General features: G+C 49.5%; 1 protein-coding gene across 1 annotated transcript in view; it reads left to right on the top strand.

Moving 5' to 3' along the window:
• The window catches only part of LOC106591178 (serine/threonine-protein kinase WNK1), a 161,058-nt gene that overhangs the window by 82,864 nt on the left and 61,278 nt on the right, over positions 1 to 16,916 (top strand). Inside the window, exons 3-5 of the mRNA XM_045722536.1 lie at positions 1,152 to 1,372; positions 3,315 to 3,472; positions 16,787 to 16,875. Of these exons, the coding sequence (XP_045578492.1) occupies positions 1,152 to 1,372; positions 3,315 to 3,472; positions 16,787 to 16,875 (468 nt within the window). The remainder of the gene's footprint in view (positions 1 to 1,151; positions 1,373 to 3,314; positions 3,473 to 16,786; positions 16,876 to 16,916) is intronic.

Consider the following 16,916-nt stretch of genomic DNA (forward strand, 5'->3'; position numbering starts at 1 on the left):
CAGAGCATCATCGGACTGAGCTTGTTATCATTGCAGGCAATCTCAACGCTGTGCGTTACAAGGAAGACCTCCTCCCTCATGTGGTACCCTTCCTGCAGGCTCATCCTGACATGACCCTCCAGCATGACAATGCCACCAGCCATACTGCTCGTTCTGTTTGTCATTTCCTGCAAGACAGGAATGTCAGTGTTCTGCCATGGCCAGCGAAGAGCCCGGATCTCAATCCCATTGAGCACGTCTGGGACCTGTTGGATCGGAGGGTGAGGGCTAGGGCCATTACCCCCAGAAATGTCCTGGAAGGTCAGTCAATCTGGAAAATCTCAAGAACTTTCAAAGTTTCTTCAAGTGCAGTCGTAAAAACCATCAAGCGCTATGATGAAACTGTCTCTCATGAGGACCGCCACAGGAAGACCCAGAGTTACCTCGGCTGCAGAGGATAAGTTCATTAGAGTTACCAACCTCAGAAATTGCAGCCCAAATAATTGCTTCACAGGAAGCAGGAGACTGCGTAAATCAGGCCTTCATGGTCGAATTGCTGCAAAGAAATCACTACTAAAGTCCTTTGGTTTGAGTCCGAATTTGAGATTTTTGGTTCCAACCGCTGTGTCTTTGTGGTTGAGAGAATGCGAAGGCTGGCTACCTTGAAGAATCTCAAATATAAAATGTTTTTTGATTTGTGTAATACTTTTTTGGTTACTACATGATTCCATATATTTTATTTCATAGTTTTGATATCTTTCTTATTCTACAATGTAGAAATTAGTAAAAATAAAGAAAAACCCTTGAATGAGTAAGTGTGTCCAAACTTTTGACTGTTGCTGTACATGAAACCAGTGATCACTCATCATCAGTGATGGGTTACTTTGATAATCATTAATCACCTATATCTAAACAACTCTTGATAGAAATGTGTTACACCTCATCTCACCACTGCTTGTTTTGTTATTGTAAAAGCTCATTTGTTCTCAACGCTTTACCACGCATTTATAATGACAACTTTTACTGGCTAAATGAATATTTAAAATGTGTTGTAGGTACAGTATCTGAAGAGGTTCAAGGTGCTGAAGATAATGGTTCATCAGCTATATCAAAACAACACTGGTTAGAAACGTCCCACCGTCTCATCACGGTTTGTTGTTATTGTGTTCTAGGTATCTGAAGCGGTTCAAGGTGATGAAGATCAAGGTTCTGCGTAGCTGGTGTCGTCAGATCCTGAAGGGGCTCCACTTCCTCCACACCCGGGCCCCTCCCATCATTCACAGGGACCTGAAGTGTGACAACATCTTCATCACCGGCCCCACTGGCTCCGTCAAGATAGGAGACCTGGGATTGGCTACGCTCAAACGGGCCTCCTTCGCCAAGAGTGTCATAGGTACGACCCCATAGGCTGATTTACTGACCTTTTGACCTTTCACCTTCCACTCCAATACCCGTGTCAAAGCCAGATCCCTTCCCCCGTCCCTTTCGACCTCCCCACAGTTGGTTGAATTTAAAATATATTAACAATATATATATTCGGTTTTAAATTGACACCTTCTGGAATGGAATGTGAGGGTTTCGGGTGGACGGGTTAGGGCGGGGTTGGAAGGACTGGATAAAAGTCAAATATATTTTAAATTCACTCCTGACTTGTTTTTTAAAAGTGTTTAAGATTCCAACCACTGTTTGTCGTGAGCCGACCACAGGTTTTCAGCGCCTGGCTCTCCCTGACCGCAGTACTCCGTGGGCCTCCAGTTTCCTCCAGGGCTGGTTGTGTTTGACTGGTCTCGGGGTGAAACTGGGGAGCCACCCGCGCCAGCCAGTTCCCTGTTTTAACAAGGGGAAAACACCTTTTGGTCTCTCTTCCCCATCTGAAAACTATCAGTTACACCAGAAAAAGCTCATTGAAATTCATATTAAGCAGGTGAAAGCACTCTAACTTTCCATAAACTGTGGTGTGTTGGAGCTTGTAAATTGCCCTAATGACAGCAGGTCTTTAGCCACATCGTGAAATCACACAAATGTTGACAATAAATGTGGAGTTTTCCTCTTTTGTGGGTAAAAAACATATTTTCTCTTTGGGTTTGGGTGGAGACCTGTGGTTTGTTTACTTTAAGACTGATTTAAAGTCTAAGATACACATGCTGTCAATGATGATGAATGTGCCTGAAATGGCCCCCTGTTCACTATATAGTGCACTACTTTTGAACAGGGCCCATAGGGCTCCCATAGGGCTCTGTGTAGGGAATAGGGGGCCATTTGTAATATCTCTCTCTCTAAAACGTTTTCCTCCTGGGTTTTGTGTTCTCCCCCTCAGCGTGTTAAGATCACCTGATACGGCCATCTCTATCTGCTCATCTAGCTTTTTCCCCTTAATCAACCTGTTTTCTTTTTTGTCTATCTATGCTCTTGAGTATTTAAAACATGTAGGCTCTCCCTCATTCTGCAGTACTGGATAATAATATCATATGTACTGCAGTCACAGTAAGTGGTTCTGGTAAGTGAAAATAAACATTAAATAAACATTTCCCAAATTCTAAATACTAGTTCTTCTGTGTAAGACCTTTGCTTCATACCAGTGTCACAAGGTGCACGGAACAGAGCTGTTTAGTTCAGTCACTAGCTATGGGATAGGCTTATCTCAGTCCTAACCAACCTACTCTAACCTTTGCTTCCAACAGGTCAACTAACAGGTACGTGACACTAAGACGTGTCCTGTTTCTCTGTGGAATGTGAGGTTTTGATACAAGTTAGTTCCATAGCTACGTTGATAACCGCACCAGTAGGACAAATGTAGTAATAAAGGCCCTCGATTGGCTATTTCAGACTCACCTGTTACAAAGCTATCCAATCAGTCTGAATGGGGAGGGGATTGACCTTACATTTACCTGTCTGTCTGGCTAACAACCTGTCGTCCTCTCAACCCCTCTCCTGTTTGAGTCTTCTCTGACCAGACTGCTCCCAATTGCTTGATTATAAAGTATCAGCACAAGGGCCAATCAGCATGTTCTGTGCACCTGTCCCCCTTCTCTCTCTCAGCCCCAATAAAAGGCCTTACAGAGAAAAACTTGTGCTTGTTTCAATTCCGACTAAACTGAAGCCAGCTTCCCCCTTCTCTTTTTTATTTATTTTCTTTCTTTATTTTGCTCCCACCATTCCCCCTCTCCGCTCTCTCTTCTCTCTCTCCTCGCAGGGGGTACGTCGGCGGCCTGTCCCGTGGCTTCGTTCTTTTCCTCCTCTCCCCTCTGGCCCTCCTGGGTGAGTTGGGCCGGAGGAGACACAGCAGTGTGAGGCACAGAGAGTTCTGAACCCGTTCCGTTTTGATCCGTTTCAAGGTACCCCAGAGTTCATGGCCCCTGAGATGTATGAGGAGAAGTATGACGAGTCAGTGGATGTGTATGCCTTTGGGATGTGCATGCTGGAGATGGCCACCTCAGAGTACCCCTACTCCGAGTGCCAGAACGCTGCACAGATCTACCGCCGAGTCACCAGCGTAAGTGTCCTCCATCTTAAAACGCCTTGGTCCAGCCCCTCCCCCCTCCATCCTCTTCCCTTCTGGATGTCACTGCCAATTACTGTTATTCTGTCTTCTTCTACCTGCCGTTCCTCTCTTCCTCTCCTCTTTTCCACCCTCTCTAGTTTTTTCTTGTTCTATCTCTCTGTGTCTCTCATTCCTCTGGGTTGCAGTCAGTCTCACATACACTAGGCCTGTCTGTCTGTGTGGTTTGTTCTTTATGGTCTCAGTCGATCATAAAGCTCATGTTTGATCACTAGGGAGGAGGACTCCACGTCCTCATCCACCTCCCCCTGGGGGCAGAGAGTTTAACACCACCGCCAGGTATTCTCCATTCCCTATAGTCACCCAGCCAACCCCAGTAAGCAGCATATCGTTTACCATGTTGAGATTGGGGAAACATTCGCCTCCGCAGTTTGGCAATGACTTCCACCATTCAGATGTCTGCCATAGCTGTTGAACTAGGACTCTGACACTGGGAGGAGCGTCTAGCTATGATATGGTCAGGTTTTTTACAAGGGTTCAACTGTCAAAACTCTGAATGTGATTAATAACTGATAATAATGATGTAGATCTGTTATCTGACTTTTACTGTTGCTAGTCTGGTTGCCAGGGAACGAAGCGCTTCACTCCACTACAGAATCCAGGCCTGTATTCACATACAGCACACATTTTATTTGTTGTAATTGAGATGTTTACAATAGGTCCCCTAATGTGCTGGTCTAGCCCGTGTGCTGATTTGGTAAACATATTGTATTACTATTACCAAGCACTGAGAATGAGGAAGGCCTTCCTGAGTGCAGAGAGGACATTTGAGTGCTGTTACTCCTCATCATCAGTGGCTGTGTGACGAGGCATGGCCTTCCTGTGCTAACCTGTTCCCAGATCTGTTGGTGCTGACTACACAAACAGATCTGGGACCAGGCTAGTCCTGTGCTTACTGCCTCTCCTCTGTATAATCGCCCCTAGGTTCCCCCGCCTCCGCCACCCCACATCTCTTTATCTCATCTCTTATTAACTGAGGACCTTTCATTTTCTATTTTCTCTCTCCTCAGATTGGGTTGTTTACTCTCCTCTCCGGCCTGGTAAAATAGAAGCAGTCATGAGCTCTGTCTGGTTTAGATGGAGCCGTGGCCACGGTCACATGATGCTACTGCTATAGATGGAAAAAGAGGAAGGCTTTCTGACTGTCCCAAACTGCACCCTATGTCCTATATACAGTAGTGCACTACTTTTCACCAGGGCCCATGGCACCCTAGGGGACAAACCCAGAGGCTCAGTGAGGGGTTCTGTGAAGGTCACCAGTAGGGGAGATGGTGGGTCTACTGTGCTGAGAGAAGTAGAGGGCAAACCTGTCTGCATTCCATGCTTCCTCAGACGGTTCTGTGATTCATCCAGACAGCCTTTTCTGACCTTAAGTGTAGGAATTCCTCAGTCAACCAATAAAGCCAGTATAGGTAGGCTAACCCCCACACTGGTGAAATCATTCTGCAGGAAGAGCAATCCTGAAATACTCCAAATACCATAGAGGTTTTGTGTTAGGTTCTCTTCCGAATCACATTTCTTCAAGGCTGGCTGAGTTGTTAATCTAAGTTATTTCCTGTCACTGAGCTTTTTACCTAAAACATAAACTCAGTCCTCCAGTTGTCCTCAGTGTCAGCAAGGCTCTCTCTGTCATGTCTTCAACACACAGACAGGCCCCATCTCCCACTGTCACTCACTGACTTCCCCTCCTCGGCTCCTCCCTCCTCTGTACCGGCTCCCCTCCCTCCTCTGTACCGGCTCCCTCCTCCTCTGTACCGGCTCCCCCTCCTCTGTACCGGCTCCCCCCTCCTCTGTACCGGCTCCCCTCCCTCCTCTGTACCGGCTCCCCCCTCCTCTGTACCGGCTCCCCCCTCCTCTGTACCGGCTCCCCTCCTCCTCTGTACCGGCTCCCCTCCCTCCCTCCTCTGTACCGGCTCCCTCCTCCTCTGTACCGGCTCCCCTCCTCCTCTGTACCGGCTCCCCTCCCTCCTCTGTACCGGCTCCCCTCCCTCCTCTGTACCGGCTCCCCTCCCTCCTCTGTACCGGCTCCCCCCCTCCTCTGTACCGGCTCCCCCCCTCCTCTGTACCGGCTCCCCTCCTCCTCTGTACCGGCTCCCCTCCTCCTCTGTACCGGCTCCCCTCCTCCTCTGTACCGGCTCCCCCCTCCTCTGTACCGGCTCCCCCTTCCTCCTCTGTACCGGCTCCCCTCCAACTCTGTACCGGCTCCCCTCCCCCTCCTCTGTACCGGCTCCCCCCTCCTCTGTACCGGCTCCCCCTCCTCTGTACCGCTCCCCTCCCTCCTCTGTACCGGCTCCCCTCCCTCCTCTGTACCGGCTCCCCTCCCTCCTCTGTACCGGCTCCCCCCCCTCCTCTGTACCGGCTCCCTCCCTCCTCTGTACCGGCTCCCCCCTCCTCTGTACCGGCTCCCCTCCCTCCTCTGTACCGGCTCCCCTCCCCTCCTCTGTACCGGCTCCCCTCCCTCCTCTGTACCGGCTCCCTCCCCTCCTCTGTACCGGCTCCCCTCCCCTCCTCTGTACCGGCTCCCCTCCCCCCTCCTCTGTACCGGCTCCCTCCCCCCTCCTCTGTACCGGCTCCCCTCCCCCTCCTCTGTACCGGCTCCCCTCCCCCTCCTCTGTACCGGCTCCCCTCCCCCCTCCTCTGTACCGGCTCCCCTCCCCCCTCCTCTGTACCGGCTCCCCTCCCCCTCCTCTGTACCGGCTCCCCTCCCCCTCCTCTGTACCGGCTCCCTCCTCCTCTGTACCGGCTCCCCTCCCTCCTCTGTACCGGCTCCCCCCTCCTCTGTACCGGCTCCCTCCTCCTCTGTACCGGCTCCCCTCCTCCTCTGTACCGGCTCCCTCCTCCTCTGTACCGCTCCCCCTCCTCTGTACCGGCTCCCTCCTCCTCTGTACCGGCTCCCCCCCTCCTCTGTACCGGCTCCCCCTCCCTCCTCTGTACCGGCTCCCCCCCTCCTCTGTACCGGCTCCCCCCTCCTCTGTACCGGCTCCCCCCCTCCTCTGTACCGGCTCCCCTCCCTCCTCTGTACCGGCTCCCTCCTCCTCTGTACCGCTCCCCCCCTCCTCTGTACCGGCTCCCCCCTCCTCTGTACCGGCTCCCTCCTCCTCTGTACCGGCTCCCCTCCCTCCTCTGTACCGGCTCCCCCTCCTCTGTACCGGCTCCCTCCTGCTCTGTACCGGCTCCCTCCCTCCTCTGTACCGGCTCCCTCCTCCTCTGTACCGGCTCCCCCCTCCTCTGTACCGGCTCCCCCCTCCTCTGTACCGGCTCCCTCCTCCTCTGTACCAGCTCCCCCCCTCCTCTGTACCGGCTCCCCTCCCTCCCTCCTCTGTACCGGCTCCCCTCCCTCCCTCCTCTGTACCGGCTCCCCCCCTCCTCTGTACCGGCTCCCTCCCTCCTCTGTACCGGCTCCCCCTCCCTCCTCTGTACCGGCTCCCCCCTCCTCTGTACCGGCTCCCCTCCCTCCTCTGTACCGGCTCCCTCCTCCTCTGTACCGGCTCCCCCCTCCTCTGTACCGGCTCCCTCCTCCTCTGTACCGCTCCCCCCCTCCTCTGTACCGGCTCCCCCCTCCTCTGTACCGGCTCCCTCCTCCTCTGTACCGGCTCCCCCTCCTCTGTACCGGCTCCCCTCCCTCCTCTGTACCGGCTCCCCCCCTCCTCTGTACCGGCTCCCCTCCCTCCTCTGTACCGGCTCCCCTCCTCCTCTGTACCGGCTCCCCCCTCCTCTGTACCGGCTCCCTCCTCCTCTGTACCGGCTCCCCCTCCTCTGTACCGCTCCCCCCTCCTCTGTACCGGCTCCCTCCTCCTCTGTACCGGCTCCCCCCTCCTCTGTACCGGCTCCCCCCTCCTCTGTACCGGCTCCCCTCCCTCCTCTGTACCGGCTCCCTCCTCCTCTGTACCGGCTCCCCCTCCTCTGTACCGGCTCCCCTCCCTCCTCTGTACCGGCTCCCCTCCCTCCTCTGTACCGGCTCCCCCCTCCTCTGTACCGGCTCCCTCCTGCTCTGTACCGGCTCCCCCCTCCTCTGTACCGGCTCCCCTCCCTCCTCTGTACCGGCTCCCCCCTCCTCTGTACCGGCTCCCTCCTGCTCTGTACCGGCTCCCCCCCTCCTCTGTACCGCTCCCCCCTCCTCTGTACCGGCTCCCTCCCTCCTCTGTACCGGCTCCCTCCCTCCTCTGTACCGGCTCCCCCCTCCTCTGTACCGGCTCCCCCCTCCTCTGTACCGCTCCCCCTCCTCTGTACCGGCTCCCCCTCCTCTGTACCGGCTCCCCCCTCCTCTGTACCGGCTCCCCTCCCTCCTCTGTACCGGCTCCCCTCCCTCCCTCCTCTGTACCGGCTCCCCCCTCCTCTGTACCGGCTCCCCTCCTCCTGTACCCCCCCCCCAAGGGTCCACAGAATCCCAGGGAGGGAGAGAAGGAGAGAGGAATGACACAGCCCTCATGTTAGCTGTGAATGGCTTCCATAATGGCCTGTTGGAAAGGGGACTGTGGAGAGTTGTAGACAGCAGCTAAAGGATGCCACCTCCTCTAGTGCTTGGCATTCTAGTGGACAGGGGAAGGCTGGAAGACGTTCTCTGAGGGGAGACAGGACTATGTTTTGGGGGCTGCCCTCCCCTTTACACCAGTTCATCTGTAAAGCGTTGATCCCTCCTTATAGTCTTGGAGGTGTTTTAATCAGCTGAAATCCAATCACACGACACAACACAGCTCTGAAACCAGAAACAATTGTAGGGATGGCCGGGTGGGTGGATGGCCGGGTGGATGGGTGGATGGCCGGGTGGATGGCCGGGTGGGTGGATGGGTGGATGGCCGGGTGGGTGGGTGGATGGCCGGGTGGGTGGGTGGATGGCCGGGTGGGTGGCTGGGTGGATGGGAATTGTAATCAATGTGTTTTTGAGCTGAGTGTTACTGCCATGAGATGATCTCATCATGCAGACAGATGTGACAGTCTTTTTTCTTCTCTTTAACAGATCTCTTCATTGTGATATAATGTTTACATAGCCCTGCGGGTCAAAACCAAGCTCCTATGTACTCAAAATTACTCCATGTAATCAGTGTAAGTCTAAAGTAAGCTTTTTAGGAAATCCCAATGATTTTTAAGTACAGGACAGACAGACGGCTAGTCAGTGAGGAACCCTGCACCGTGCTTATTGACCGTCATGGCTGGTTGCGGCGGTGGGTGACCTCAACTTTAGGGGTCACCACACAGGGTTGTCTGGGAGACGTAAATCCTGTGTTATGATAATGACAGAGCAGCTTCTCTGGACCCCCCCCCCCCCAGTCACTGTGACTCTGCATGCCATTCTCCTGTGGGATCAGAGATCAGAGTAGGGATTTGTCATGGGAATACAGGACTATTAATACTTTAACCGTCTATCAGATTGGTATGGATTTTAGCTGCTGGGAACTAACGTGTAACCGATGGCATTTCCTTGGATGTGGTTAAGAGGAAGCAATGTGTGCTGAAGTAACCAAGAGAGGTCTGTTGACCAATTGGGAATCAATCCCGTAACTCCAACTCAGTGATCCATCACATTACTTCTTGGAAGTATTTTGCCTTAGGAAAGTTGTGTGGATACATCATGTCAGGTTAGAAATTGGCTTCATGTGAAGTACTGAAGTTAAAAATGAAGTTCTTTGACTCTTAGACAGACTGTGTCGGTGACTGTAGAGCTGCAACCCAAGAAAATAATGTCTTGTCATGTTACTTTCACTCACACACACACACACACACACACACACACACACACACACACACACACACACACACACACACACACACACACACAATCCAGACAGTGTCTAGATGACGCTGATGGTATATAATGACCCAGCATGCTCCCGTCTCTCTCCCCTGTCTCTCTGTTCTCCCAGCTCTGTAGACGACGCTTATTACAGCCTCCTGCCTCAGACTGTTACCATCAGTGACAGTTCCACTGGCTGCGTCACAAACGCCACCCTAATACCTAAATAGTGCACTACAATTTGACCAGGGCTCATCTAGAAAATAGGGTGCCATTTGGTACACAGCTGCTTGCTCCCAGTCCAGTCATTTGTATATAATGTCCGGGGTATTTTCATCCCTTCGTTTGTTTTCTGGAGAGCTGGACTATATAAATCTGCCAGACCGGATGGACGGATTCTTAAGAGCAATTAAAAAACGGACGTTTATATATGAATTCTACTCTGAATTATAAAAGCAACACACAGCTTTGAGAACTGATGTTAACACTGCAATTATAAAGAGCTGGAAAGTCAAGTCAACGGCCAAGTGCAGTCAAAACATTAGGTTGGAGTAATACTGTGACATTTAGAACATAATGATCATGCCCCTTTAGGGTAAGAGCTGTTTGGAAAATTAACAGCTGTTTTGACATTTCTGCATGTTTTGTTGGGATGGAGTTTTGGCCTTCCATGGTGACATCACCATGCGGTAAATGAGTTAATAGACCAATAAGAAAGCGTTCCAAACCTCTCTTGCTTTAGAAATGTCTCTTTGCTAAGAGGCTATATTTTTGCTTCTTTGTTTGAAGTCACCCTAAGGCACTTAATTGTTACCCAGAAATGATTTGGTATTGAGATAGAAACTGCTGCGTTGGACCTTTTTAAAGATCATAATTAGTCCTTTTCTCTTTACACAATGGGGCGAATCACTATTGGCTAAGTGACCATTTGACTTAATTGGAAGACAGGATTCACCCCCACATACCTAGCTAGTCCACCCACACCGTCCTCACATCAACTCTCTCCAGCCTCCCTCTGCCTCTGGTCCTTTGTTAAACATTTTAAATGTACCTTTTCATTTCTCTCTCCATTGTTGGCTGTTCTGTGAGGGGCAGAAAGGAACCAGCTTAAAGGACCTCTATTCGCTGTGAGAGTTTCACCCGTAATGAGGCCTTTTTAATCACCCTGTTATTGGAATACCGGTCCTCCTTAATTCCATTACCTCTTCCGCTGTCATCCCTTACTTTGTTTGGCCCAGGAATCTCTAGGAGGTGTGTGTGTGTGTGATGTTATATAAGGACAGAGGTTCTAGATTGGAGGGACAGGGGGGGTTTGTAAAGACTGAGAAGCCACTGTGTTGGGAACTGTAAAGGACAGAGCCTGCAGAACTCAATGTACCAGGTTACATCAGTTTAGTGAGTCCAACTCTCTCTGTCTGTTGGACCTGTCTCTCACTCTCACATCCCGGTAAGTCTCTTTCTCAATCTCTTTTTCTCTCTTTCTGTCTCTACCTTTCTCTGGAACTTTTTCTTCTCTACTGTTTTGACAGTTTTCTTTTTATAAGACTTTCTGATGGGGGGGGTGTGTGGGGGGGGGTTCTGCAGAGAAGAGACTGAGGTAGTAAGAGGAAGGGTTTGGTTCGTTGAGTTATTTTTTAAAATCGTTTCCGTGTTTGAGTCTGTGTTCCTGGCTCCTATTCCCATCAATGTTTCTGGGTTCAGGTTATATTGATCAGCTTGGTATCAGGAGGATGACTTGCCTTGGGTTCAGGTTATATTGATCAGCTTGGTATCAGGAGGATGACTTGCCTTGGGTTCAGGTTATATTGATCAGCTTGGTATCAGGAGGATGACTTGCCTTGGGTTCAGGTTATATGGATCAGCTTGGTATCAGGAGGATGACTTGCCTTGGGTTCAGGTTATATTGATCAGCTTGGTATCAGGAGGATGACTTGCCTTGGGTTCAGGTTATATGGATCAGCTTGGTATCAGGAGGATGACTTGCCTTGGGTTCAGGTTATATTGATCAGCTTGGTATCAGGAGGATGACTTGCCTTGGGTTCAGGTTATATTGATCAGCTTGGTATCAGGAGGATGACTTGCCTTGGGTTCAGGTTATATTGATCAGCTTGGTATCAGGAGGATGACTTGCCTTGGGTTCAGGTTATATTGATCAGCTTGGTATCAGGAGGATGACTTGCCTTGGGTTCAGGTTATATGGATCAGCTTGGTATCAGGAGGATGACTTGCCTTGGGTTCAGGTTATATTGATCAGCTTGGTATCAGGAGGATGACTTGCCTTGGGTTCAGGTTATATGGATCAGCTTGGTATCAGGAGGATGACTTGCCTTGGGTTCAGGTTATATTGATCAGCTTGGTATCAGGAGGATGACTTGCCTTGGGTTCAGGTTATATTGATCAGCTTGGTATCAGGAGGATGACTTGCCTTGGGTTCAGGTTATATTGATGAGCTTGGTATCAGGAGGATGACTTGCCTTGGGTTCAGGTTATATTGATCAGCTTGGTATCAGGAGGATGACTTGCCTTGGGTTCAGGTTATATGGATCAGCTTGGTATCAGGAGGATGACTTGCCTTGGGTTCAGGTTATATTGATCAGCTTGGTATCAGGAGGATGACTTGCCTTGGGTTCAGGTTATATTGATCAGCTTGGTATCAGGAGGATGACTTGCCTTGGGTTCAGGTTATATTGATCAGCTTGGTATCAGGAGGATGACTTGCCTTGGGTTCAGGTTATATTGATCAGCTTGGTATCAGGAGGATGACTTGCCTTGGGTTCAGGTTATATGGATCAGCTTGGTATCAGGAGGATGACTTGCCTTGGGTTCAGGTTATATTGATCAGCTTGGTATCAGGAGGATGACTTGCCTTGGGTTCAGGTTATATTGATCAGCTTGGTATCAGGAGGATGACTTGCCTTGGGTTCAGGTTATATTGATCAGCTTGGTATCAGGAGGATGACTTGCCTTGGGTTCAGGTTATATTGATCAGCTTGGTATCAGGAGGATGACTTGCCTTGGGTTCAGGTTATATTGATCAGCTTGGTATCAGGAGGATGACTTGCCTTGGGTTCAGGTTATATTGATCAGCTTGGTATCAGGAGGATGACTTGCCTTGGGTTCAGGTTATATTGATCAGCTTGGTATCAGGAGGATGACTTGCCTTGGGTTCAGGTTATATGGATCAGCTTGGTATCAGGAGGATGACTTGCCTTGGGTTCAGGTTATATGGATCAGCTTGGTATCAGGAGGATGACTTGCCTTGGGTTCAGGTTATATTGATCAGCTTGGTATCAGGAGGATGACTTGCCTTGGGTTCAGGTTATATTGATCAGCTTGGTATCAGGAGGATGACTTGCCTTGGGTTCAGGTTATATGGATCAGCTTGGTATCAGGAGGATGACTTGCCTTGGGTTCAGGTTATATGGATCAGCTTGGTATCAGGAGGATGACTTGCCTTGGGTTCAGGTTATATTGATCAGCTTGGTATCAGGAGGATGACTTGCCTTGGGTTCAGGTTATATTGATCAGCTTGGTATCAGGAGGATGACTTGCCTTGGGTTCAGGTTATATTGATCAGCTTGGTATCAGGAGGATGACTTGCCTTGGGTTCAGGTTATATTGATCAGCTTGGTATCAGGAGGATGACTTGCCTTGGGTTCAGGTTATATTGATCAGCTTGGTATCAGGAGGATGACTTGCCTTGGGTTCAGGTTATATTGATCAGCTTGGTATCAGGAGGATGACTTGCCTTGGGTTCAGGTTATATTGATCAGCTTGGTATCAGGAGGATGACTTGCCTTGGGTTCAGGTTATATTGATCAGCTTGGTATCAGGAGGATGACTTGCCTTGGGTTCAGGTTATATTGATCAGCTTGGTATCAGGAGGATGACTTGCCTTGGGTTCAGGTTATATTGATCAGCTTGGTATCAGGAGGATGACTTGCCTTGGGTTCAGGTTATATTGATCAGCTTGGTATCAGGAGGATGACTTGCCTTGGGTTCAGGTTATATTGATCAGCTTGGTATCAGGAGGATGACTTGCCTTGGGTTCAGGTTATATGGATCAGCTTGGTATCAGGAGGATGACTTGCCTTGGGTTCAGGTTATATTGATCAGCTTGGTATCAGGAGGATGACTTGCCTTGGGTTCAGGTTATATTGATCAGCTTGGTATCAGGAGGATGACTTGCCTTGGGTTCAGGTTATATTGATCAGCTTGGTATCAGGAGGATGACTTGCCTTGGGTTCAGGTTATATTGATCAGCTTGGTATCAGGAGGATGACTTGCCTTGGGTTCAGGTTATATTGATCAGCTTGGTATCAGGAGGATGACTTGCCTTGGGTTCAGGTTATATTGATCAGCTTGGTATCAGGGGATGACTTGCCTTGGGTTCAGGTTATATTGATCAGCTTGGTATCAGGAGGATGACTTGCCTTGGGTTCAGGTTATATTGATCAGCTTGGTATCAGGAGGATGACTTGCCTTGGGTTCAGGTTATATTGATCAGCTTGGTATCAGGAGGATGACTTGCCTTGGGTTCAGGTTATATTGATCAGCTTGGTATCAGGGGGATGACTTGCCTTGGGTTCAGGTTATATTGATCAGCTTGGTATCAGGGGATGACTTGCCTTGGGTTCAGGTTATATTGATCAGCTTGGTATCAGGAGGATGACTTGCCTTGGGTTCAGGTTATATTGATCAGCTTGGTATCAGGAGGATGACTTGCCTTGGGTTCAGGTTATATGGATCAGCTTGGTATCAGGGGATGACTTGCCTTGGGTTCAGGTTATATTGATCAGCTTGGTATCAGGGGATGACTTGCCTTGGGTTCAGGTTATATTGATCAGCTTGGTATCAGGAGGATGACTTGCCTTGGGTTCAGGTTATATTGATCAGCTTGGTATCAGGAGGATGACTTGCCTTGGGTTCAGGTTATATGGATCAGCTTGGTATCAGGAGGATGACTTGCCTTGGGTTCAGGTTATATTGATCAGCTTGGTATCAGGAGGATGACTTGCCTTGGGTTCAGGTTATATTGATCAGCTTGGTATCAGGAGGATGACTTGCCTTGGGTTCAGGTTATATTGATCAGCTTGGTATCAGGAGGATGACTTGCCTTGGGTTCAGGTTATATTGATCAGCTTGGTATCAGGGGATGACTTGCCTTGGGTTCAGGTTATATTGATCAGCTTGGTATCAGGGGATGACTTGCCTTGGGTTCAGGTTATATGGATCAGCTTGGTATCAGGAGGATGACTTGCCTTGGGTTCAGGTTATATGGATCAGCTTGGTATCAGGAGGATGACTTGCCTTGGGTTCAGGTTATATTGATCAGCTTGGTATCAGGAGGATGACTTGCCTTGGGTTCAGGTTATATTGATCAGCTTGGTATCAGGAGGATGACTTGCCTTGGGTTCAGGTTATATGGATCAGCTTGGTATCAGGAGGATGACTTGCCTTGGGTTCAGGTTATATTGATCAGCTTGGTATCAGGAGGATGACTTGCCTTGGGTTCAGGTTATATGGATCAGCTTGGTATCAGGAGGATGACTTGCCTTGGGTTCAGGTTATATGGATCAGCTTGGTATCAGGAGGATGACTTGCCTTGGGTTCAGGTTATATGGATCAGCTTGGTATCAGGGGATGACTTGCCTTGGGTTCAGGTTATATTGATCAGCTTGGTATCAGGAGGATGACTTGCCTTGGGTTCAGGTTATATTGATCAGCTTGGTATCAGGAGGATGACTTGCCTTGGGTTCAGGTTATATGGATCAGCTTGGTATCAGGAGGATGACTTGCCTTGGGTTCAGGTTATATTGATCAGCTTGGTATCAGGAGGATGACTTGCCTTGGGTTCAGGTTATATTGATCGGCTTGGTATCAGGAGGATGACTTGCCTTGGGTTCAGGTTATATTGATCAGCTTGGTATCAGGAGGATGACTTGCCTTGGGTTCAGGTTATATTGATCAGCTTGGTATCAGGGGATGACTTGCCTTGGGTTCAGGTTATATTGATCAGCTTGGTATCAGGAGGATGACTTGCCTTGGGTTCAGGTTATATGGATCAGCTTGGTATCAGGAGGATGACTTGCCTTGGGTTCAGGTTATATTGATCAGCTTGGTATCAGGAGGATGACTTGCCTTGGGTTCAGGTTATATTGATCAGCTTGGTATCAGGAGGATGACTTGCCTTGGGTTCAGGTTATATTGATCAGCTTGGTATCAGGAGGATGACTTGCCTTGGGTTCAGGTTATATGGATCAGCTTGGTATCAGGAGGATGACTTGCCTTGGGTTCAGGTTATATTGATCAGCTTGGTATCAGGAGGATGACTTGCCTTGGGTTCAGGTTATATGGATCAGCTTGGTATCAGGAGGATGACTTGCCTTGGGTTCAGGTTATATGGATCAGCTTGGTATCAGGAGGATGACTTGCCTTGGGTTCAGGTTATATGGATCAGCTTGGTATCAGGAGGATGACTTGCCTTGGGTTCAGGTTATATTGATCAGCTTGGTATCAGGAGGATGACTTGCCTTGGGTTCAGGTTATATTGATCAGCTTGGTATCAGGAGGATGACTTGCTCTTGATTCTCACTGCCCTGATGTTGGGCTGGACTTATTCATCTCAACAACTAAATCCTCTTGATGTGGACTTTATTAAAGTCCTGCGCTTCAAGACACTCTCTTAGAACCATTTGTCCTCCCTGACCAGGACCTTTTTGGTAAAGATTGTGCATCTGATAAAATGCTGAATGGTGGAAATACAGTATTTATTTGGCCTGATTTCGATCAAATGAGCTGGTCATCTATTTTCTATAGATGCTGCTTCCATCTGCGTCTGAAAGTATTGGTGTGTGTTCTAATGGTGTCTGAAAATAGACTTGTCACCAAGTTGTGAGAGACGGGTTGTTTACATGTTTATCTCAGGGGAAAGACACCCAGCTGTTCCTGATTTGATCAATGCTGTCCAGTAAAACATGTTTGTATGGTCGGCTAATGGGGCTCACATGTTGTGTTCACACGTATGTTTCTATGTTGATCCCGTTATGCTTGGGGCCCAGGTTTACTGGAGCGTCTCGAGCCAGACTTGGGCTACATTGGGCTGAGCCAGTGACAGACTTCCAAGTCTGTCTCAGCTAGAGATTCATGCCTGCCACACCACACACTCCCTGAGTTAAATCAACACGGCTGGCTACCCTGGCTGTTTAGAGCTCACTGGGGCCCACAAAACACACAACACACACCCTTTTATGGTCCCTGTCGTAAGGAAAATGACCCACTGCTACGCTCAACCAGAATTGAAAGCTAACTGGATCAGAAGTAGTTTTGTAACTGAGGCCTCCTCTCTTTTTCTCTCTCGCTCACTTTGTTGCTGTTTCTCTCTCTTGATTCCTTGGCCTTGATCTTTCCACTGGACGCCCCCCTGCTCCATAATGAGGTGAAGTGGGGGTCTCTGTCGGCCTCATGCTTCAGCTGGCACATTGATTTAATGTTCTCCTGTGTTTCTGCCCCCACAGGGAGTCAAACCGGCCAGCTTTGACAAGGTAGCCATACCAGAAGTGAAGGAAATCATCGAGGGATGCATCCGCCAGAACAAAGATGAGAGGTGAGCTAGTGTGTGTGTGTGTATTCTGTACACAAACACAC

The sequence above is a fragment of the Salmo salar genome, chromosome ssa07, assembly GCF_905237065.1.
Source record: "Salmo salar chromosome ssa07, Ssal_v3.1, whole genome shotgun sequence".
NCBI classification, from domain to species: Eukaryota; Metazoa; Chordata; class Actinopteri; order Salmoniformes; family Salmonidae; genus Salmo; species Salmo salar.